At 46.5% G+C, this 22,993-nt stretch overlaps 2 protein-coding genes across 4 annotated transcripts in view; both read left to right on the top strand.

The window, feature by feature from the left end:
• The window catches only part of MED1 (mediator complex subunit 1), a 50,681-nt gene extending 32,405 nt beyond the window's left edge, over positions 1-18,276 (top strand). The window contains exons 14-17 of the mRNA XM_025363649.1: positions 732-933; positions 5,929-6,024; positions 6,140-6,245; positions 11,837-18,276. Coding sequence (XP_025219434.1) covers positions 732-933; positions 5,929-6,024; positions 6,140-6,245; positions 11,837-15,086 — 3,654 coding nt within the window. The 3' untranslated portion in view covers positions 15,087-18,276. The remainder of the gene's footprint in view (positions 1-731; positions 934-5,928; positions 6,025-6,139; positions 6,246-11,836) is intronic.
• A 2,301-nt stretch (positions 18,277-20,577) lies between these two features.
• The window catches only part of FBXL20 (F-box and leucine rich repeat protein 20), a 154,704-nt gene continuing 152,288 nt past the window's right edge, over positions 20,578-22,993 (top strand). For 2 of the 3 annotated variants that reach the window (XM_025363658.1, XM_025363657.1), the window contains exon 1: positions 20,578-20,880. In XM_025363658.1, coding sequence (XP_025219443.1) covers positions 20,839-20,880 — 42 coding nt within the window. In that variant the 5' untranslated portion in view covers positions 20,578-20,838. The remainder of the gene's footprint in view (positions 20,881-22,993) is intronic. The other variant, XM_025363660.1, reaches the window with a different exon arrangement.

Genomic DNA, 22,993 nt, shown 5'->3' with positions numbered 1-22,993 from the left:
TGAAATCCTGTCTCAAAAATAATAATAATAATGGAATGTTACAAAACCTCATCTGGACTTGAATTTATTTGAATCTTTGACAATAGACTAAAGTAGTAGTTACCAAACTCTGGCTGCATTATTATTATGTAGGTGTTTTATTAAGAATAGATATTTTGTGGCCGGGCGTGGTGGCTTACACCTGTAATCCCAGCACTGTGGGAGGCCCAGGTGGGTGGATCACGAGGACAGGAGATGGAGACAATCCTGGCTAACACGGTGCAACACCATCCCTATTAAAAATAAAAAGAATTAGCTGGGCATGGTGGCAGGGGCCTATAGTCCCAGCCACTCGGGAGGCTGAGGCAGGAGAATGGTGTGAACCCAAGAGGCGGAGCTTGCAGTGAGCCGAGATTGTGCCACTGCACCCCAGCCTAGGTGACAGAGGGAGACTCCGTCTCAAAAAAAAAAAAAAGAGATTTTGCATTTATGGTTTAGGAACCTCTTTAATACAGATTTCTGAGGGTAGTTTTTATGTTAGCTAGGTTAGGAAACCGCTAGCATAGTGCATTTACTAAAAAGACATCTTTTCAGCCTAATGAGTAATTCATTGGCATTTATAATATCAGCTGATGAAAACATTCACTGTGGAGACTTTTCTGCACTTTTTTGAGTAGGTTTTTTCAGGGTACTTTGTGGTTGGAATACAATAGGTAACTAAATAGCACTCGTTAACTATTCTTTTTGCCCAGGCTCTTCCTGGTCAGCAGCACTGCTATTTCCTCAACAAGGATGCTCCTCTTCCAGATGGCCGAAGTCTACAGGGAACCCTTGTTAGCAAAATCACCTTTCAGCACCCTGGCCGAGTTCCTCTTATCCTAAATCTGATCAGACACCAAGTGGCCTATAACACCCTCATTGGAAGCTGTGTCAAAAGAACTATTCTGAAAGAAGGTACTGCCTTTCCTTTGATATGCTTACAGGAAGATGGAAACTTACTTTTCTAGTGGTTTTTTAATTGGTGGCCCATCAGAATCACCTGTGGAACTTAAAGTGGTTTATTTTTATTTTTATTTTTTATTTTGGCATAAAAATCAAGCAAATTAGGTGCACGTTGTGGTTCACAACTGTAGTCCCAGCTACTTGGGAGGCTGAGGCAGGAGAATTGCTTGAACCCGGGAGGCTGAGGTTGCAGGGAGCTTCGATCATGCCATTGCACTCTATCCTGGGTGACAGAGTGAGACTCTGTCTCAAAAAGAAAAAAAAAAAAAAAAAAAAAATCAAACCTGTGGAGCTTTTTACACTACAGATTATGGCCAGGTGTGGTGGCTCACACCTGTAATCCCAGCACTTTGGGAGGCCAAGGTGGGCAAATCAGTTGAGCCCATGATTTGAAATCAGTTTGAGGAACACAGCAAAACCCCGTCGCTAGTAAAACGTAGCCAGTTGTGTGCGCCTGTGGTCCTAGCTACTCGGGATCCTGAGGCAGGATTGTCGCTTGAGCCTGGGAGGCAGAGGTTGCAGTGAGCTCAGATTGCACCACTGCACTCCAGTCTGGGTAAAACAGTAAGACCCTGTATCAAAAACGGAACACCAGGCCGGGTGCAGTGGTTTGTGCCTATAATCCCAGCACATTGGGAGGCTGAGGTGGGCAGGTCATGAGGGCAAGAGATCAAGACCATCCTGGCCAACATAGTGAAACCCCGTCTCTACTAAAAATACAAAAATTAGCTGGGTGTGGTGGTGCACACCTGTAGTCCCAGCTACTTGGGAGTCTGAGGCAGGAGAATCACTTGAACCCAGGAGGCGGAGGTTGCAGTGAGCCGAGACTGCATTACTGCACTTGAGCCTGGGTGACAGAGTGAGACTCTTTCTCAAAAAAAAAAAAAAAAAAATCACAGATGCTTTGTTTCCACATGCAGATGAACTGATAATCTCAGTGGGAAGAGTTAGGAATCTAAACTCCACAAATCATTTTGATGGAACCAGTCTGTAGATTAGCATTTGGAGACCACTGCTTTTTGCAATGTTCTTAACTCTTTTTCTGAACATAGTAATATAACTGGATATTTTAGGGCCTGTACCTTATAGCAGATATACATGAGGTGGAACTTGGAATGGTGTAGTGAGAGAGGCTTTTTTTGGGATAGGGTCTCACTCTCTTGCCGAGGCTGAACCGCCGTGGAATGACCACAGCTTACTGATGCCTCTACCTCCTTGGCTCAAGCGATCCTCCGGCCTTAGCCTCCCGAGTAGGTGGGGCTATAGGCATGTACCACCAAGCCTGACTAATTTTTTTCTGTAGAGACTGTGTCTCTCTCTGTTACCCACGTTTGTCTCTAACTCCTAGGCTCAAGCGATCCTCTCGACTTGGCCTCCCAAGGTGCTGGGATAATAGGTGTAAGCCACTGTGCTTGGCCAGTTTTAGGTTAAATTTTAGGTTGTTAGGAGAGTGCTTCCCAGGTTTAGTCCTGAGTATATTTTCTCTCCCCATTGTTTGGAGAACTTAATCTTACAGCTTTAAGGTTTAGACCTTTTTTCTTTCAGGATTCTGGAATGCTGATTCATGATTTTCTTTTTTTCTTTTATTATTTTTTTTTGAGGTGGGGTCTCACTCTGTTGCCCGGGCTAGAGTACAATGGCGCGATCTTGGCCCACTGCAACCTCCGCCTCCTGGGTTAAAGCGATTCTGCTGCCTCAGCCTCTGGCTACTTTAAAAAACTCTTTTTTAGTAGAGACGGGGTTTCACCATCATGGCCAGGCTGATCTCGAACTCCTGACCTCGTGATCCACCCGCCTTGGCCTCTCAGAGTGCTGGGATTACAAGCGTGAGCCACGGCACCTGGCCTAAATCCTGATGATTTTCAAACATGGTTGTTGGAAGCCTTGCTGTAAATTTTGGCTGTTCTAGCTAACCACAGTTAATTTTAAAAATCTTAAGTCAGAAGTGCTCTGTTGATAGACATGTGTCAGTGCCAATGGTAGACAATAAGAAACAGGGAAGGCAAATCAGATTTCTTTTTTTTCTTTTTTTTTTTTTTGAGATGGGGTCTTGCTTGGTCACCCAGGCTGGAGTGCAGTTGTGTGATGTTGGCTCACTGCAACCTCTGCCTCCTGGGTTCAAGCAATTCTCCTGCTTCAGCCTCCCAGGTAGCTTGGATTACAAGTGTCCACCACCATGCTAGGCTAATCTTTGTAGTTTTAGTAGAGACGGGGTTTTGTTGTGTTGGCCAGGCTGGTCTTGAACTCCTGACCTCAGTGGTCTGTCTGCCTCAGCCTCCCAAAAGTGCTGTGATTACATGCATGAGCCACCATGCCTGGCCTTTTTTTTCTTGATACAGGGTCTTGCTCTGTTATCGAGACTGGAAAGCAGTGGTACAGTCATAGTTCACTTTGGCCTCAAACTCCTGGGCTCAAGTGATACTTTTCCCTCAGGCTCCTCAAGTAGCTGGACTATAGGCATGCACCACTACATCTAGTCAAATTAAAAAAAAATTTTATTATACTTATTTCATTGTGCATATTTATACAGCAACATTTTTTTTTTTTTGTAGAAATGGGGTCTTTCCATGTTGTGTAGGATAGTCTTGAACTCCTGGTCTCAGGCGAACCTCCCACCTCAGCCTCCCAAAGTGTTGGGATTTACAGGCGTAAGCCACTGTGCTGGGCCAGGAGATACTTCTCGTGGAAATAAGAATTGCTTTAGAAATGAGAAATTTTTAGTAGTTGGAGTAATAACATGGAGTATATACATTCAAACTTGTAGCACTTTTGTTTCATGTGTTTAAATGCCGTAAGAAGTCTCCAGATAGCTTTAGGGCATTTAAAAATGAGTTTTTGGCCAGGCGCGATGGCTCAAGCCTGTAATCCCAGCACTTTGGGAGGCCGAGATGGGCGGATCACGAGGTTAGGAGATTGAGACCATCCTGGCTAACCCGGTGAAACCCTGTCTCTACTAAAAAATACAAAAAACTAGCCGGGTGTGGTGGTGGGCGCCTGTAGTCCCAGCTACTCAGGAGGCTGAGGCAGGAGAATGGCGTAAACCCGGGAGGCGGAGCTTGCAGTGAGTTGAGATCTGGCCACTGCACTCCAGCCTGGGCGACAGAGCGAGACTCCGCCTCAAAAAAAAAAAAAAAAAAGAGTTTTCATAAGATAGTTATGGAGCTAATCCTACAGAGAGGCATGCTTTTTACAAAGAAAGTATATGATCCTTGTGTCTAGGCTGCTAGCACATCTGGCATAAGAACATATGATGATGGCTAGATATATGTATATGTGGAATAAATACATTATTTTAGATTACAGCCTCTATATCTCTGTTTGCCAAACTATGGGCTGCACATCTAACAGCTGCAAATACTTGATAGAAAGTAGAGTTTATAGCAGTGGTTCTGGATATCTGCTTATCAAGTAGAATGAGACACTCAGCCACTTTTATTTTCAGAATTCACTTTTACATTTTAGGGATTAAATTTCTTCATCTTGGAAAATTGAAAGTCTAGCTACTTTTGTTCCGGAGAAATTTATAACAAACTGGCAGGTTCCTGGATTCTGATTCCTTCTATCATCTGTGGATGACATAGTAGGTTTTGTATGTGAAAAAAGTGTGCGATTTAGTTTCCAAGGAAGGGAGAGAAAGAATTTCAGTCTGTACATTTAAGGAATGTTATTTGCGTGAAGTCTTTTTTTTTTTTTTTTTTTTTTTTTTTTGAGATAGAGTGTTGCTCTGTTGCCCAGGCTGGAGTTCAGTGACATGAACTCAGCTCACTGCAACCCTTGCCTCCCAGGTTCAAACGATTCTCCTGTCTCAGCCTTCTGAGTAGCTAGGATTACAGGCCTGTGCCACCATACCCGGCTAATTTTTTTTTTTTTTTGAGACGGAGTCTTACTCTGTTGCTCAGGCTAGAGTGCAGTGGCACGATCTCAGCTCACTACAACCTCTGCCTCCCGGGTTCAAGCGATTCTCCTGCCTCAGCTTCCTAAGTAGCTGGGACTAGAGGCATGTGCCACCATGCCTGGCTCATTTTTGTATTTTTAGTAGAGACGGGGTTTCGCCACGTTGGCCAGGATGATGTCGTACTCCTGATCTCGTGATCCGCCCGCCACAGCCTCCGAAAGTGCTAAGATTACAGACATATGCCACTGCACCTGGCCTTTTTTTTTTCTTTTTGAGATGGAGTTTCACTCTTTGTTGACCAGGCTGGAGTGCAATGGCATGATTTCGGCTCATCGCAGCCTCTGCCTCCCAGGTTTAAGCGATTCTCCTGCCTCAGCCTTCTGAGTAGCTGGGATTACAGGCATGCGCCACCACGCCCGGCTAATTCTGTATTTTGTATTTTTAGTAGAGATGGGTTTTTTCCATGTTGGTCAGGCTCGTCTCGAACTCCGAACCTCGGGTGATAAGCCCACCTCACCCTCTCAAAGTTCTGGGATTACAGGCGTGAGCCACTGCATCAGGCCTTTTTTTTTTTTTTTTTTTTTTTTTTTTTGAGACGGAGTCTTGCTCTGTCACCCAGGCTGGAGTGCAATGGCCGGATCTCAGCTCACTCCCGGGTTCACGCCATTCTCCTGCCTCAGCCTCCCGAGTAGCTGGGACTACAGGCGCCCGCCACCATGCCCGGCTAGTTTTTTGTATTTTTTTTAGTAGAGACGGGGTTTCACCGTGGTAGCCAGGATGGTCTCGATCTCCTGACCTCGTGATCCGCCCGTCTCGGCCTCCCAAAGTGCTGGGATTACAGGCTTGAGCCACTGCGCCCGGCAGGCCTTTTTTTTTTTTAAGTAGAGTTGGGGTTTCACCATGTTGGCCAGCCTGGTCTTGAACTCCTGACCTTAAGTGATCCATCCGCCTTGGCCTCCCAAAGCGCTGGGATTACAGGCATGAGCCACCATGCCCGGCCTGTGTGAAGTCTTATATTTGGTTGTTTTATGATCTTTCTCTTTGCCTTTTAGATTCTCCTGGGCTCCTCCAATTTGAAGTATGTCCTCTCTCAGAGTCTCGTTTCAGCGTATCTTTTCAGCACCCTGTGAATGACTCCCTGGTGTGTGGTGAGTTGTGTGGGTGGCTAACACCTCTCACAGAGCGGTTTGGTCCCTATGTCTTTTTTGGAAAGTCAGAAGCTAAATCTATCTCAAATAATTTCCTGTGTATTTTGTCTTACAGTGGTAATGGATGTGCAGGACTCAACACATGTGAGCTGTAAACTCTACAAAGGGCTGTCAGATGCACTCATCTGCACAGATGACTTCATTGCCAAAGTTGTTCAAAGGTAGCCTTGGCCCTTTTTCATCTGAGTCTCATTTAGAGATGTATACAGAATGTTGTTGAGTAGGGTGCGGTGGCTCACGCCTGTAATCCCCACACTTCGGGAGGCCAAGGCGGATAGATCACGAGGTCAGAAGATTGAGACCATCCTGGCTAACTTGGTGAAATCCCATCTGTACTAAAAATATAAAAATTAGTCGGGCGTGATGGTGGGCGCGTGTAGTCCCAGCTACTCTGGAGGCTGACGCAGAAGAATAACTTGAACCTGGGAGGTGGAGGTTGCAGTGAGCAGAGATCGAGCCACTGCACTGCACTCCAGCCTGATGACAGAGTGAGACTCCATTTAAAAAAAAAAAAAAAAAGGCCGGGCGCGGTGGCTCAAGCCTGTAATCCCAGCACTTTGGGAGGCCGAGACGGGCGGATCACGAGGTCAGGAGATCGAGACCATCCTGGCTAACATGGTGAAACCCCGTCTCTACTAAAAAAAATACAAAAAAAAACCTAGCCAGGCGAGGTGGCGGGCGCCTGTAGTCCCAGCTACTCGGGAGGCTGAGGCAGGAGAATGGCATAAACCCGGGAGGCGGAGCTTGCAGTGAGTGTGATCGCACCGCTGCACTCCAGCCTGGGCAGCAGAGCAAGACTCCGTCTCAAAAAAAAAAAAAAAAAAAAGGCTGGGCACGGTGGCTCACGCCTGTAATCCTAGCACTTTGGGAGGCGAAGGCGGGCGGATCATGAGGTCAGGAGATAGAGACCATCCTGGCTAACACAGTGAAACTCCATCTCTACTAAAAATACAAAAAATTAGCCTGGTGTGGGGGTGGGTACCTGTCGTCCCAGCTACTAGGGAAGCTGAGGCAGAATGGCATGATCCCAGGAGGCGGAGCTTGCAGGGAGCCGAGATTGCACGACTGCACTCCAGCCTGGGCGACAGAATGAGACTCCGTCTCAAAAAAAAAAAAAGATAAAAGGAAAAAAAGTTGTTTTCAGTATTAACATGAATTTCAAATAAAGGAGCAATTTAGTTATTGCTTTCATGTCACCCTTCTCTGCTTTTGGATTCAAAGTAATCTGAGCTTTGTTTTTTTTTGTTTTTTTTTTTTTTTTGAGATGGAGTCTCACTCTGACACCCAGGCTGGAATACAGTGGTGCAATCTTGGCTCACTGCATCCTCTGCCTCCCGGGTTCAAGCGATTCTCCTGCCTCACCCTCCCGAGTAGCTAGGATTACAGACATGTGTACCACACCTGACTAATTTTTGTATTTTTAGTAGAGACGGCGTTTCTCCATGTTGGTCAGGCTGGTCTCGAACTCCTGACCTCAGGTGATCCGCCTGCCTCGGCCTCCCAAAGTGCCAGGATTACAAGCGTGAGCCACCGCACCTGCCAGCTTTTTTTTTTTTTTTTTAAGATAATATTACTATGGCTGGGCGCGGTGGCTCACACCTGTAATCCCAGCACTTTGGGAGGCTGAGGCAGGCGGAACACGAGGTCAGGAGATAGAGACCATCCTGGCTAACACGGTGAAACCCCATCTCTACTAAAAATACAAAAAATTAGCCGGATGTGGTGGCGGGGGCCTGTAGTCCCACCTACTCGGGAGGCTGAGGCAGGAGAATGGCGTGAACCCAGGAGGCAGAGCTTGCAGTGAGCCGGGATTGCGCCACTGCACTCTAGCCTGGGCGACAGAGCGAGACTCCGTCTCAAAAAAAAAAAAAAATAGTAATAATAATAACAATAATATTACTATAAGAGTAATAGGAAGTAAAGTAGGTAACTTCAGGCCTGGAATTATGGTACTTTAAGGCAGGAGAGAGCCATAATAAAATACAGATATTTTTCTTACCTATCGTTCTTCATAGATGTGACATTTTTAAATTTTTTGTTTTTTTTTTTAAATTTTGAGACAGAGTGTCACTCTATTACCCAGGCTGGAGTGCAGTGGCATGATGACGGCTCACTGAAGTGTCGACCTCCGAGGTTCAGGTGATCCCCTCAACTAGACCTCCTGAGTAGCTGGGACTGCAGGCATGAGCTACTGTGTCTGCCTGAGCAGATTTCACAGCTTAAATGTTAGGTTGGGTGTGGCAGCTCACGCCTGTAATCCAGCACTTTGGGAGGCCAAGGTGGGCAGATTACTTGAGGTCAGGACTTCCAGACCAGCCTGGCCAACATGTTGCAATGTCATCTCTATCAAAGTACAAAAATTAACCAGGCATGGTGGTATCTGTCTGTCATTCTAGCTACTTGGGAGGCTGAGGCAGGAGAATCACTTGAACCCGGGAGTCGGAGGTTGCAGTGAGCCGAGATCGCACCACTGTTCTTTAGCCTGGGTGATGGAGTGAGACTCTCAAAACAAACAAAGAAACAGACAAACAAACGGAGGTTGTGGTGAGCTGAGATCACGCCACTGTTCTTTAGCCTGGGTGATGGAGTGAGATTCTGTCTCAAGACAAACAAACTAAATAAATAAATAAAAATACAAAAATTAGCCAGGTGTGGTGGCAGGTGCTTATAATCCAAGCTACTCAGGAGGCTGAGGCAGGAGAATTGCTTGAACCTGGGAGGCAGAGGCTATAGTGAGCTGAGATTGTGCCACTCCACCCCAGCCTGGTAGATAGAGCAAGATGCCATCTCAAATAAAAAGCCAACTTAATTGTTGCATGAAAGATAGTTAAGCCAGTATGCATCCCAGAACCACTAATAAGTAATTTTGTGAGATTTTTCTACAGCTAGGTCTGGCAGCCTATTTTTGTAAATAAATTTTATTGGAACACTGCTGTTCATTTACATGTCTGTGGCAGATTTCTAGGTAATATTGCAGAGTAGGTGAACAGGAAACATGACGTACAAAGCCTAACATATTACTACATGACCTTATAAGAAAAATTTGTGGCCGGGTGTGGGGGCTCACCCCTCTAATTCCAGCACTTTGGGAGGCCAAGGTGGGTAAATCATGAGGTCAGGAGTTAAAAACCAGTCTGGCCAAGATGGTGAAACCCCATCTCTACTGAAAATACAAAAATTAGCTGGGGGTGGTGGCAGGCTCCTGTAATCCCAGCTACTTGGGAGGCTGAGGTAGAGAACTGCTTGAACCTGGGAGGCAGAAGTTGCTGTAAGCCAAGATCGTGCCACTGCACTCCATCCTGGGCAACAGAGCGAGACTCCATCTCAAAAAAAAAAACAAAGAAAAATTTGCTGGCTGGGTGTGGTGGCTCACGCCTATAATCCCAGCACTTTGGGAGGTGGGCGGATCACCTGACGTCAAGAGTTCGAGCCGGGCGCGGTGGCTCAAGCCTGTAATCCCAGCACTTTGGGAGGCGGAGACGGGCGGATCACGAGGTCAGGAGATCGAGACCATCCTGGCTAACACGGTGAAACCCCCTCTCTATTAAGAAATACAAAAAACTAGCCGGGCGAGGTGGCGGGCGCCTGTAGTCCCAGCTACTCGGGAGGCTGAGGCTGGAGAATGGCGTGAACCCTTCAGGAGGCGGAGCTTGCAGTGAGCTGAGATCCGGCCTCTGCACTCCAGCCTGGGTGACGGAGAGAGACTCCGTCTCAAAAAAAAAAAAAAAGAGTTCGAGACCAGGCCGGGCGCGGTGGCTCAAGCCTGTAATCCCAGCACTTTGGGAGGCCGAGGCGGGTGGATCACGAGGTCAGGAGATTGAGACTATCCTGGCTAACATGGTGAAACCCCGTCTCTACTAAAAATACAAAAAAAAACTAGCCGGGCGTGGTGGCGGGCGCCTGTAGTCTCAGCTACTTGGGAGGCTGAGGCGGGAGAATGGCGTGAACCCAGGAGGCGGAGCTTGCAGTGAGCCGAGATCACGCCACTGCACTCCAGCCTGGGAGCACAGCCAGACTCCGTCTCAAAAAAAAAAAAAAAAAAAAAAAAAAAGAGTTCGAGACCAGCCTGACTGACATGGAGAAACCCTGTCTCTACTAAAAATACGGAATTAGCTGGGCGCGATGGTCCATGGCTGTAATCCCAGCTACTTGAGAGGCTGAGGCAGGAGAATCACTTGAACCTGGGAGGCAGAGGTTGCCGTGAGCTGAGATCGTGCCATTGCACTCCAGCCTGGGCAACAAGAGCAAAACTCCGTCTCAAAAAAAAAAAAAGAAAAAAAAATTTGCTGACATACGTTCTAGAGCAAAACATTTGCAAACTGAGGTTTATGAATATAAATTTATCTGGAAAATAAGTGCTTTGCTTTAAAATAAGATTTATAACAAATAGCACTTTTTATAACAGTGTAGGTTTGGGATCTAAGTCAGTAAGGTTTAGAAATTGATAGGTCAAGATATTTCTCTTTTTTTTAATTTTGAGACAAGAGTCTTATACTGTCACCTGGGCTGGAGTGTAGTAGTGTGATCTCGGCTCACTGCAACCTCTGCTTCCTGGGTTCAAGCAATTCTCCTGCCTCAGCCTCTCAAGTAGTTGGGATTACAGGCACCCACCACCACGCCCAGCTAATTTTTTTTGTGTTTTTTTTTTTAATTAGAGATGGGGTTTCACTATGTTGGCCAGGCTGGTCTCAAACTCCCGACCTTGTGATCTGCCTGCTTCGGCCTCCCAAAGTGCTGGGATTACAGGCATGAGCCACTCTGACCAGCCAAGATTTTTCTAATGGTTCCTTAATTAAAATAAATTATGTATCCTTGTAATTGCCATATGAAGCCCCCAAGGAAGACATTTTCTTTGAGATGGAGTCTTGCCCTGTCACCCAGGCTGGAGTGCAATGGGACGATCTTGGCTCACTACGACCTCTGCCTCCTGGGTTTCAGTGATTCTCTTGTCTCCCTTTCCTGAGTAGCTGGGATTACAGCCGTACACCGCCACGGCTGGCTAATTTTTTGTATTTTTAGTAGAGACACGGTTTCACCATGTTGGCCAGGCTGGTCTCAAACTCCTGACTCCAAGTGATCCACCCGCCTCGACCTCCCAAAGTGCTGGGATTACAGGAGTGAGCCACCACGCCTGACCTAAGGAGGCTTTTTTTTTTTTTTTTGAGACAGAGTCTTGCTCTGTCACCAAGCTGGAGTGCACTGGCATGATCTTGGCTCAATGCAACCTCCACCTCCCTAGTTCAAGCAATTCTCCTGCCTCAGCCTCCCAAGTAGCTGAGATTACAGGCCACGTGCCACCACACCCAGATAATTTTTGTATTTTTAGTAGAGATGGGGTTTCACCATGTTGGCCAGGATGGTGTCGATCTCCTGACTTCATGTTCCAGCTGCCTCAGCCTGCCAAAGTGCTGGAATACAGGCGTGAGCCATTGCGACTGGCCCCTAAGGAGGCATTTTCTGAGTTCCATTATTACCAATTTTCTTTTAGTTCAGTTTGAAATTCAATTATTTGGACTCTTGTTTATAGTTTGCTTTTGTTGTGTGATTCATAAGAGGCTGACAATTTTATGTTGGGTTAGATTTTTATAATGTATTTACCCAAAGCTCTGGTATTTGATAGAACTATTTTTGCCTTATATGATTTGCCCGACCTGAAAACTGCTTACTGCAGAACTCTGATGTTTTATCTAAATCTCCGGTCTCATTCAGCAGCTATTGAAATGTTAACTTTGTTTTCTTCCTTATCTTGCAGATGTATGTCCATCCCTGTGACGATGAGGGCTATTCGGAGGAAAGCTGAAACCATTCAGGCCGACACCCCAGCACTGTCCCTCATTGCAGAGACAGTTGAAGACATGGTGAAAAAGAACCTGCCCCCGGCTAGCAGCCCAGGGTATGGCATGACCACAGGCAACAACCCAATGAGTGGTACCACTACACCAACCAACACCTTTCCGGGGGGTCCCATTACCACCTTGTTTAATATGAGCATGAGCATCAAAGATCGGCATGAGTCGGTGGGCCATGGGGAGGACTTCAGCAAGGTGTCTCAGAACCCAATTCTTACCAGTTTGTTGCAAATCACAGGGAACGGGGGGTCTACCATTGGCTCGAGTCCGACCCCTCCTCATCACACGCCGCCACCTGTCTCTTCGATGGCCGGCAACACCAAGAACCACCCGATGCTCATGAACCTTCTTAAAGATAATCCTGCCCAGGATTTCTCAACCCTTTATGGAAGCAGCCCTTTAGAAAGGCAGAACTCCTCTTCCGGCTCACCCCGGATGGAAATATGCTCGGGGAGCAACAAGACCAAGAAAAAGAAGTCATCAAGATTACCACCCGAGAAACCAAAGCACCAGACTGAAGATGACTTTCAGAGGGAGCTATTTTCAATGGATGTTGACTCACAGAACCCTATCTTTGATGTCAACATGACAGCTGACACACTGGATACACCACACATCACTCCAGCTCCAAGCCAGTGTAGCACTCCCCCAACAACTTACCCACAACCAGTACCTCACCCCCAACCCAGTATTCAAAGGATGGTCCGACTATCCAGTTCAGACAGCATTGGCCCAGATGTAACTGACATCCTTTCAGACATTGCAGAAGAAGCTTCTAAACTTCCCAGCACTAGTGATGATTGCCCAGCTATTGGCACCCCTCTTCGAGATTCTTCAAGCTCTGGGCATTCTCAGAGTACCCTCTTTGACTCTGATGTCTTTCAAACTAACAATAATGAAAATCCATACACTGATCCAGCTGATCTTATTGCAGATGCTGCTGGAAGCCCCAGTAGTGACTCTCCTACCAATCATTTTTTTCATGATGGAGTAGATTTCAATCCTGATTTATTGAACAGCCAGAGCCAAAGTGGTTTTGGAGAAGAATATTTTGATGAAAGCAGCCAAAGTGGGGATAATGATGATTTCAAAGGATTTGCATCTCAGGCACTAAATACTTTGGGGGTGCCAATGCTTGGAGGTGATAATGGGGAGACCAAGTTTAAGGCCAATAACCAAGCTGACACAGTTGATTTCAGTATTATATCAGTAGCCGGCAAAGCTTTAGGTCCTGCAGATCTTATGGAGCATCACAGTGGTAGTCAGGGTCCTTTAATGACCACTGGGGACTTAGGGAAAGAAAAGACTCAAAAGAGGGTAAAGGAAGGCAATGGCACCAGTAATAGTACTCTCGCGGGGACAGGATTAGACAGCAAACCAGGGAAACGCAGTCGGACCCCTTCTAATGATGGGAAAAGCAAAGATAAGCCTCCAAAGAGGAAGAAAGCAGACACTGAGGGAAAGTCTCCATCTCATAGTTCTTCTAACCGACCTTTTACCCCACCTACCAGTACAGGTGGATCTAAATCTCCAGGCAGTTCAGGAAGATCTCAGACTCCCCCAGGTGTTGCCACACCACCCATTCCCAAAATCACTATTCAGATTCCTAAGGGAACAGTGATGGTGGGCAAGCCTTCCTCTCACAGTCAGTATACCAGCAGTGGTTCTGTGTCTTCCTCAGGCAGCAAAAGCCACCATAGCCATTCTTCCTCTTCTTCCTCATCTTCTGCTTCCACCTCAGGGAAGATGAAAAGCAGTAAATCAGAAGGCTCATCAAGTTCCAAGTTAAGCAGCAGTATGTATTCTAGCCAGGGGTCTTCTGGATCTAGCCAGTCCAAAAATTCATCCCAGTCTGGGGGGAAGCCAGGCTCCTCTCCCATTACCAAGCATGGACTGAGCAGTGGCTCTAGCAGCACCAAGATGAAACCTCAAGGAAAGCCATCATCACTTATGAATCCTTCTTTAAGTAAACCAAACATATCCCCTTCTCATTCAAGGCCACCTGGAGGCTCTGACAAGCTTGCCTCTCCAATGAAGCCTGTTCCTGGAACTCCTCCATCCTCTAAAGCCAAGTCCCCTATCAGTTCAGGTTCTGGTGGTTCTCATATGTCTGGAACTAGTTCAAGCTCTGGCATGAAGTCATCTTCAGGGTTAGGATCCTCAGGCTCGTTGTCCCAGAAAACTCCCCCATCATCTAATTCTTGTACAGCATCTTCCTCCTCCTTTTCCTCAAGTGGCTCTTCCATGTCATCCTCTCAAAACCAGCATGGGAGTTCAAAAGGAAAATCTCCCAGCAGAAATAAGAAGCCGTCCTTGACAGCTGTCATAGATAAACTGAAGCATGGGGTTGTCACCAGTGGCCCTGGGGGTGAAGACCCACTGGACGGCCAGATGGGGGTGAGCACAAATTCTTCCAGCCATCCTATGTCCTCTAAACATAACATGTCAGGAGGAGAGTTTCAGGGCAAGCGTGAGAAAAGTGATAAAGACAAATCAAAGGTTTCCACCTCTGGGAGTTCAGTGGATTCTTCTAAGAAGACCTCAGAGTCAAAAAATGTGGGGAGCACAGGTGTGGCAAAAATTATCATCAGTAAGCATGATGGAGGCTCCCCCAGCATTAAAGCCAAAGTGACTTTGCAGAAACCTGGGGAAAGTAGTGGAGAAGGGCTTAGGCCTCAGATGGCTTCTTCTAAAAACTATGGCTCTCCACTCATCAGTGGTTCCACTCCAAAGCATGAGCGTGGCTCTCCTAGCCATAGTAAGTCACCAGCATATACCCCCCAGAATCTGGACAGTGAAAGTGAGTCAGGCTCCTCCATAGCAGAGAAATCTTATCAGAATAGTCCCAGCTCAGATGATGGTATCCGACCACTTCCTGAATACAGCACAGAGAAACATAAGAAGCACAAAAAGGAAAAGAAGAAAGTAAAAGACAAAGATAGGGACCGAGACCGGGACAAAGACCGAGACAAGAAAAAATCTCATAGCATCAAGCCAGAGAGTTGGTCCAAATCACCCATCTCTTCAGACCAGTCCTTGTCTATGACAAGTAACACAATCTTATCTGCAGATAGACCCTCAAGGCTCAGCCCAGACTTTATGATTGGGGAGGAAGATGATGATCTTATGGATGTGGCCCTGATTGGGAATTAGGAACCTTATTTCCTAAAAGAAACAGGGCCAGAGAAAAGAAACTATTGATAAGTTTATAGGCAAACCACCATAAGGGGTGAGTCAGACAGGTCTGATTTGGTTAAGAATCCTAAATGGCATGGCTTTGACATCGAGCTGGGTGAATTAGAAAGGCATATCCAGACCCTATTAAAGAAACCACAGTGTTTGATTCTGGTTACCAAGAAGTCTTTGTTCCTGTGCCAGAAAGAAAAAGTTAAAATACTTGCTTAAGAAAGGGAGGGGGGTGGGAGGGGTGTAGGGAGAGGGAAGGGGGGGAAACAGTTTTGTGGGAAATATTCATATATATTTTCTTCTCCCTTTTTCCATTTTTAGGCCATGTTTTAAACTCATTTTAGTGCATGTATATGAAGGGCTGGGCAGAAAATGAAAAAGCAATACATTCCTTGATGCATTTGCATGAAGGTTGTTCAACTTTGTTTGGGGTAGTTGTCCATTTGAGTCATGGGCAAATGAAGGACTTTGGTCATTTTGGACACTTAAGTAATGTTTGGTGTCTGTTTCTTAGGAGTGACTGGGGGAGGGAAGATTATTTTAGCTATTTATTTGTAATATTTTAACCTTTTATCTGTTTGTTTTTATACAGTGTTTCGTTCTAAATCTATGAGGTTTAGGGTTCAAAATGATGGGAGGCCGAAGAGCAAGGCTTATATGGTGGTAGGGAGCTTATAGCTTGTGCTAATACTATAGCATCAAGCCCAAGCAGATTGGTCAGAGCCCGCCTTTAGAGTTAAATATAATAGAAAAACCAAAATGATATTTTTATTTTAGGAGGGTTTAAATAGGGTTCAGAGATCATAGGAATATTAGGAGTTACCTCCCTGTGGAGGTATTGACTTGTAATCTCATTTTCCTTTCAAAAAAAAAAAAAAAAAGCTAAGGTGGCTTGTTGGGATGTAAACACGTTTTCAGATGCAGTAAGGTTTAGTGACAGCCTTCCTGACCCGGTAGCATGAAAACCATTACAGAATTAATAGTTCTCCTGTTTCCACAATGTGCCAAAAGTCTGCATCCCAGCATTTTGTTTGCAGGAGAACTGATGCCATTCCTAAGAGCTGGACTCACTGTTTCTCTTCATCACAAGGAGAAGGAGTCCAAACTTTAAATCACTCCACAGTATGCTCCCTGAGATAAAACAGTAACAAATCCGCAGCCATAGTTCACTTAAAACAATTTCAAGCTCACTTGAAGTAATGGGGGCCTGGAATGCTAGGTGAGCATGAAGATAAACCCTTGCTACTATGTAGCAACCCAATTGGACCTTTTTGGAGAAATAGGTCTGAGTCTGGATTCTGGAGGACATCAATAAGAGCCCTTCACATAAAAATATAGAAATCCAGGAGACTGTTTTGAGTGCAACAGAAGTTCTCAGTTTTTGGAGGGTCCTCTCAAAAATTCTGCGGCCTTACTTTGATATTGACACCTGCACTGTGCCATTCCTGATTATTCCATTCAGGATCTGTATCAGCGGGATGGGGCATGGTCCCCAGCACAACTCTTCTGGGTTTAAAAAAAAAAAATGCCAGGTGATTCCTCTGTGTGTTATGTCATAAGTGGAGTGACTTCATCATATATGGAAGAAGATTTCTATATTCAGCTCTTTCTGCAGGTTGGAGTCAGCATAGAGTTGGAAAATCAGCTTTGGCTTTCTTTCCTGTCTCATTTCCTCTAGTGTTCTCCTTTTTATGGTCATCAGCTCTCAACAACTCTGCCACTTTTGTGTCCCAAGGTAATAAGATGTAGGAAACAAAACATTGCAAAGTGGAGCAAAAAAAGTTATCAGTTACCATATCAGAGTCAAATGTCTTGGGTGACACTAAGGAGGATATGGGCAGGTGATACCAGAGTGCTTTATCTTGTGATGTTGATACAGTAGCAGCCTCTCAGACATTCAGCCAGGTTGGATTTCTCACGAGTTTGTCACCTAGTTTTGAATCCTATCCAGTTGGTTTCTGCAGGAAAAAAAAAAGTTACGTGGTTTTTAAAATTTGTTCTGGGTGGGGAAAATCTTATGGGGAATGTACTGAATAGTATCAGGGGCTCAGCTCCCCCAAGCAGGGCCAACAAATACCAAAATGAGTAAACTGGGAAGCTTTTCTCTCTTTCTGTCTTCATCCCAGATCAAAGAATCCCGAGTTAGGATCTGGATGAAGGATAAGCCCCTGAATTGTCGATGGGCTCACCCCCACACTGACCCAGCATCTGAACTTGCTTAACAGGGAGCCGGGGCTAAACTGCTTCACCCTGCCTGAGAACCAGGGAGCACTGCATTTCTCCACAGGGTGGAGGAGAAGAGGCAGAATAAACCAAGCCTGGGACACCTCCCTCCTGTCTAGGTGTACTCATTCTTCTGTTTCAAAAGAAGGCAAGGACATGAAGTCAACTTCTACCTATCTTCTGCTGCTGGTGTCTTACGTATTCTCAGTTTGACCTGATTCCTCTTCTGTCTTTTGGCTTAACATTAGGGGTTCTTGGTCATAACCTGCTCTGATGTACATGAAGATTTCAGGTTCAATGTCAATGTGTCTTAAAACAGAAGTATTTTAGTGGGTGGGGGGTGGGGTGGTGGGGACAAACAATGCAGGATATAATTGCCAAAACCAGGCTTGAGGTTGGTGACTCTTGAAAGATTTTCCTTCTTCAGGCCTAGATCGGAAAATTAAGTGCAGCAATATCATGAATTCTCAGAAGCCCTTTCAGGAAGCCAGTGAGTCATACAGTATCCACAGTTGAGTCACTTAAAGATGTCAGTATAGGAAACATTATTCACAATCCTTGGGCAGTCTCTTTTTTTTTTTTCCTTCTCCCCTCCTCTCCTGCCCCCCATACATTTCTATCCTTGAGTTAGTTTTTGGAGGGGCAGGAAGTACTTAACATCTCAGAAGCTAGATTGGGAAACATGTTCAGCTATAAGAACTGAGCTTAAAATTTTGAGTTTAAAAATGTACATCAGGAGCAGCTGGGGAGGGTCTTTTTTTAAAAAAAAAATCTTTCAAATTTGGTTTTCTGTGCATATGGCCGTTCTGTAAATACTTTGGGGTTTTTCATTTTTTTGAAAGTAGATGAAATCTGTTGTGGGATTTTTTTTCCCGAAACATTACAAAATAACCTGTTTATTTACATGCAAATAAACTTCTTTGATAAAAAGTAATTTGCGTGTGTGTAATAAAATTTTAGACTTCGAATACTTTTTTCATTTGTTCAAAACTCCAGTCAATTTTAAAGAGTCAGTCAAAAGTAAATGTCTTCCCTGATTACTACTTGAAATGGGTCCACTGGAATGGGTAACTGACAGACCTGTGAAACTTGCCTTCATTCTATTAATCTGTAGGCCAGTTTTTCTACCCTTTGCCAGTGTTACTCACCAAATGCATCAGTAGTTTTTGCTGGGAGAAAACAGCTCTTAGATGAGACAGAATGGAAAAGCTTTTTTATTCCACTGGCTGAAGTTAAGCAAAAACATTAAAAGTACCTGGAACAGGAGGAGAAGACAGACCTGGGTTTGTGGGCCTGAGAATGAGTTTTCTGAAGCTAGGTCCCTGGTTTTACGAAGCCCCCTCTAGGATTAATAAAAAAGGGGGCAGTCGTGGTGGCTCACATGAGGTCTGTAATCTCAGGACTTTGGGAGGAGGCTGGAGGATCACTTGGGCCCAGGAATTGCAGACGAGTCTGGGCAACATAGGGAGACCCTATCTCTACAAAAGAAAAAAGATCCTAGCATTCTGGGGGCCGAGGTGGGAGAACACTTGTAGTCAAGTGTTACTGACCAGCCTGGTCAACATGGCGAAACCTCGTCTCTACTTAGCCAGGCGCGGTGCGGCGCGCTTGTAATCCCAGCTACTTGGGGAGACTTGAACCTGGGAGGCAGAGGTTGCAGTGAGCCGAGATCGTGCCACTGCACTCCAGCCTAAGCGACAGAGTTGAGCCTCTGTCTCAAAAAAAAAAAAAAAAAAGTTTGTACAGTGCTTTAAGAGTTTGGTAATATGCCCTCCAGCTAAAATACACCTATTCTTAAAGATCTGCAGCACTTGTTGCTCTTGTTAATTTCTTAGATGCATAACAAGTCAGTCGCTAAAACCACTAATTAAAAGGGGTGTGAGGAAGACCAACTCATAACTGCTTTGGAAGCATACAATTAGCAGTGCTGCTGCTCCTGCCAGGACTGCTGGAATTTATTATACAGTTTCTAATAGTTCACGCTTAGGACATGATTTTGTAGTTTGTTGTTCGTAGAAGCAGCAACACAACTACAAAATCCTGGGTTATTCCTTCGTGGAAATTTGGTCATAAATTCTGAAACCTTGAAGGTCAGACTTGTTAAAACAATATAATATGATGACACAGATCAGCTTCTATACAAGGAGCCCAGGAGTATGATGAAGTGTTTCTTTCCATCGGGAAAACGCCCCCGCCTACTCGCTCACACACGCTTGTTTCTCCCGCCAAAATGACGTCAGGCCGAGGCTCTCACCAAACAGCGCCCTAACTGGCGGACAGGCAGGCTCTGCAGCCCATTGGGCGTCGGCGGCGGCCGAGCAGGGAAAACCAAAGGCCCTTCGGTCTCGCCCGCCCCACCCCCACAGACGCGCGCCCCTCCCCCGGCCAAAGGAAAGGTTGCTCGGCTCCGGCCCTGCACCCCCGACCCCCGGCCCCAGGTGCAGCTCCGCAGTCATCCCCGGACCAGGGCGGGCACTCGGCCTGCCGCTTAGCGCAACCAGCCCTCGCCCTCCCGAGCCATGCACAGGGAGACAAGGGTCCGGCAGCGGCCCCCTAGGCCTCCCTGCAGCACCCCGTAATGTAATACACTCGGGTGGGGGAGGCGGCGGCGGCGGCGGCAATCGCGGAGGCGGCGGCGGCAGCCGCACTGCCCCAATCTAGACACATCCAGAAAGAGGAGGAAAATGGCTCCGAGCAGGGACCGCCTGCTGCACTTTGGGTTCAAGGCGACAGTGAGTGACAGGGGAAGGGGCTGGGTGGCCGGGAAGGGTGCTTACAGGCTTCTGGGGAACAAGTAACGAGGAGTTGGGGGCGCGGGCAGAGGCTGAGGTTCTGTGCAGGTGGGTGCGTGCCTGTTTGCCCGCGGAGGGAGGAGAGGGGGACAAGGGGCAGAAGAGGGGCCCCGCGTAGAGTGCGGTCCTGCTCTACTCTCCCTCGCCGGTCCGCGAGCACGCGCGCACTCGCACCCACCCCACAGACCCCTTTTCCACACGCACAGGCACTTCCCTGCCTCGCCTTCTCCCGATGGGCTAGCCTGCCTCGGAGGCGCAGGGGGTCGTGCCGCCGCCGCGCTCCGGATGCTCCTGGGCGCACCGTCAGGGCCGGCCCCGTGTGGGGGAGGGGTAGTCTCGCGCCGCCGCCGCGCTCCTCCTCCTCCCGCCCCTGCCCCTCCCCCTCCCCGGCGCTCCGAGGCCCGGGCGGCTCTGTCCAATGAGCAGCGGCGTTGCTGGCAGGTGGGGAGTGTTTTTGTTTTGGGTTGAAGTTGAGGCTGAGGAGAGAGCCGAGCTAGCGACGTGCAGTCGTTGCGGCCGCTGGCGCCACGGGAGGTGGTGGAGGCCCAGCCGGAGCCGAGAGGTCTCTCGTTCCCGTCCCACGGCCCCGGCCTCATCCGTTCGGCACCCAGTCCTCGTCCCGGAACTCCCGGGCCTGTCCTGGGCCCCAGGTCTGTGCACTCCGCTCGCCGCAGAGCCCGGCCCGGGCCGCACCCGCCGGCCCCATGAGGAGGGACGTGAACGGAGTGACCAAGAGCAGATTTGAGGTGTGAGCTTGGGGGTCTCAGGCGGCGTGAGGAGGACGGGTCGCGCTCTCTCATCCCAAAACGTCCGCCCCGCACGGAGCCTCCTCCCTGGCGGGCGCCGTCACCCACCCACTGGCGGGGCTGCCAGACTCTGCTCCCCTTTCTTGCGACCCGAAAGCCCAGCGCAGCCGGCTGTCCCCAGTCCCCTCGCCGGTTCGCCCCCCGTCTCTTCCCACCGGCGGGCCCCGGCGGGGGATTAGCTTGGGCGCTCTAATTACCCCCTCCCCCAGGATCGCTCAGCTTTCCATTCTTTACACAACCCTTGGCTTGCCTCCTTCTACCCAGCCATCACGGCTCCGGTCCACCAGAGCCTGCTGCTTTTCTCTCTGCCACTTTCTTCGTGACGCGTTTGTTGTCTATTGAGGGAGGAAATTAGGGGATGGATGCCATTTCTCCAAGTTTGAGACCTTGGTGAAACTAGGGAAGTGGGGGCGGTAGTCTGGGATGATAGAGGCGACCACGGGTTTTCGGTGCTGTGTTTGGTTTGGGTATTGTTCTGATACTTCCTCTTTTTCCCCGTGTAGTCTGTACTTCTGTAGCTCATTGTTTCTGGGAACCCTTGGATGTCTACATGCTTTGAGATTGGAAGGAAAGTTCAGCAAATCCATTCCGGTCTGTCTTTTAGGAACTTTTTCTCCTCTAGCGAGGGAGGTTTACTGTCCTGGAATTGAGGAGTGGAAGGTCTTGAAAGCGTCTTTAGAGAGTAGTCATCGTGCAGGGAAGAGATTCCTTTGGGAAGTGAAGTATTGTAACTACTGATGAATTATAATAGTGTAACAATATTCTGGAAGGTTCCTTGAGGGTCAAGAGAAAGAAACTTCTACAGGAAGAGTAAATGTCACCTGGTCGTTTCTGGCAGAGAACCAGGCTGACCTGGGATCACTCACAGCTCAGTGGACAATCTCACTCGGTGTTTTTCTTCATCTCCATTTGAGAGATGAAATTGTAAGACGGCGAGACAAAAGTTTAAGAAACTGGACAAGTAGGTGCAGGGAGTGAAGACTTTTAAGGGTTGTCAGTTTAATCTATTCTTTGATTTCTTATTATGCGAACTGGAAAATAATTTGAATTGATCCACGAAGATCAAGATAGGAAGTGTTTGGGGTGAGTTTAAGTTCAGAGCTACAGTGTTACTGTTGTACTCGAAGAGTGGAGAAAATCAAAGAATTGGCCTTCTTAGAGTTTTAGTATTTAACTTGATCACTAGAAGAAGATATTATGGAATATATTATTTGGTTTTTAATAGGACATTGGATGACCCTCATGTACAGAGCCCCACTAAAGTTAATTTACGGTGGTTTCGTATTCAGTAGTACTGTAAAAATCCAGAATGTCACTAAAATTACTGAATAGATATTCAGCAGTTAACAGGAATCTTGAAAGGCAGTTCCAGATACTGAAGATTTGAGTCGGGGACAGTCTTTTGCCTGTGGAATTAGCTCTTTATCAGTTTGCTATTCGTTTTAGGTTGAATAATTGTTGGAAAGTATTCTCTTGTGTATACTTTAAAATTACATTGCTATTTTCTATTTTTATAATTCTCTTATATTTTAATTTACAGTCTCTGTAGGGGTGGCATACTATAATAAAGTGCTAAGAAAATTTGTTGCTTTATTAAGAGGTTTCTTTTTAACTTGTAGCTGATGTAGCTGGCAACTAAAGCTTTCTAAATATGATCTGAGAAGGTAAAAAAAAAAGAATAAGGGGGGGAAATCCTTCTTGGACGGTTTCATGATTAAACAAGTGTTTGTTTATAAACTAAAAGCTATTCACTTAGTATAATGTGACGTGTTCCATGCCAGAATACAGATGAGAATGGCTAGAAATGATAGTGTTAATGAAGTTCATTGAGTATTTCTTAAAACCATTTACCTCTTTATTGACCTAATTTACAAGGACTGAGACAATTAGTAATTGGCTTCTTAGAAAGTAGTAAATAAACTTACTGCTTATATGTTGAAAATATTTTAAATATTTACTTTCAGTCAATAAAAGATACGTAAATAAAGCAGATCTAAACATTTACATCAAATGATATTTTAAATCCTCAAAATTACAGTCTTTGCTTCTTAAA

This window comes from Theropithecus gelada, chromosome 16 (assembly GCF_003255815.1).
Source record: "Theropithecus gelada isolate Dixy chromosome 16, Tgel_1.0, whole genome shotgun sequence".
Classification (NCBI taxonomy): Eukaryota; Metazoa; Chordata; class Mammalia; order Primates; family Cercopithecidae; genus Theropithecus; species Theropithecus gelada.
The sequence above is the reverse complement of the archived record's forward strand: the minus strand, read 5'-3'. Positions and strand labels throughout refer to the sequence as shown.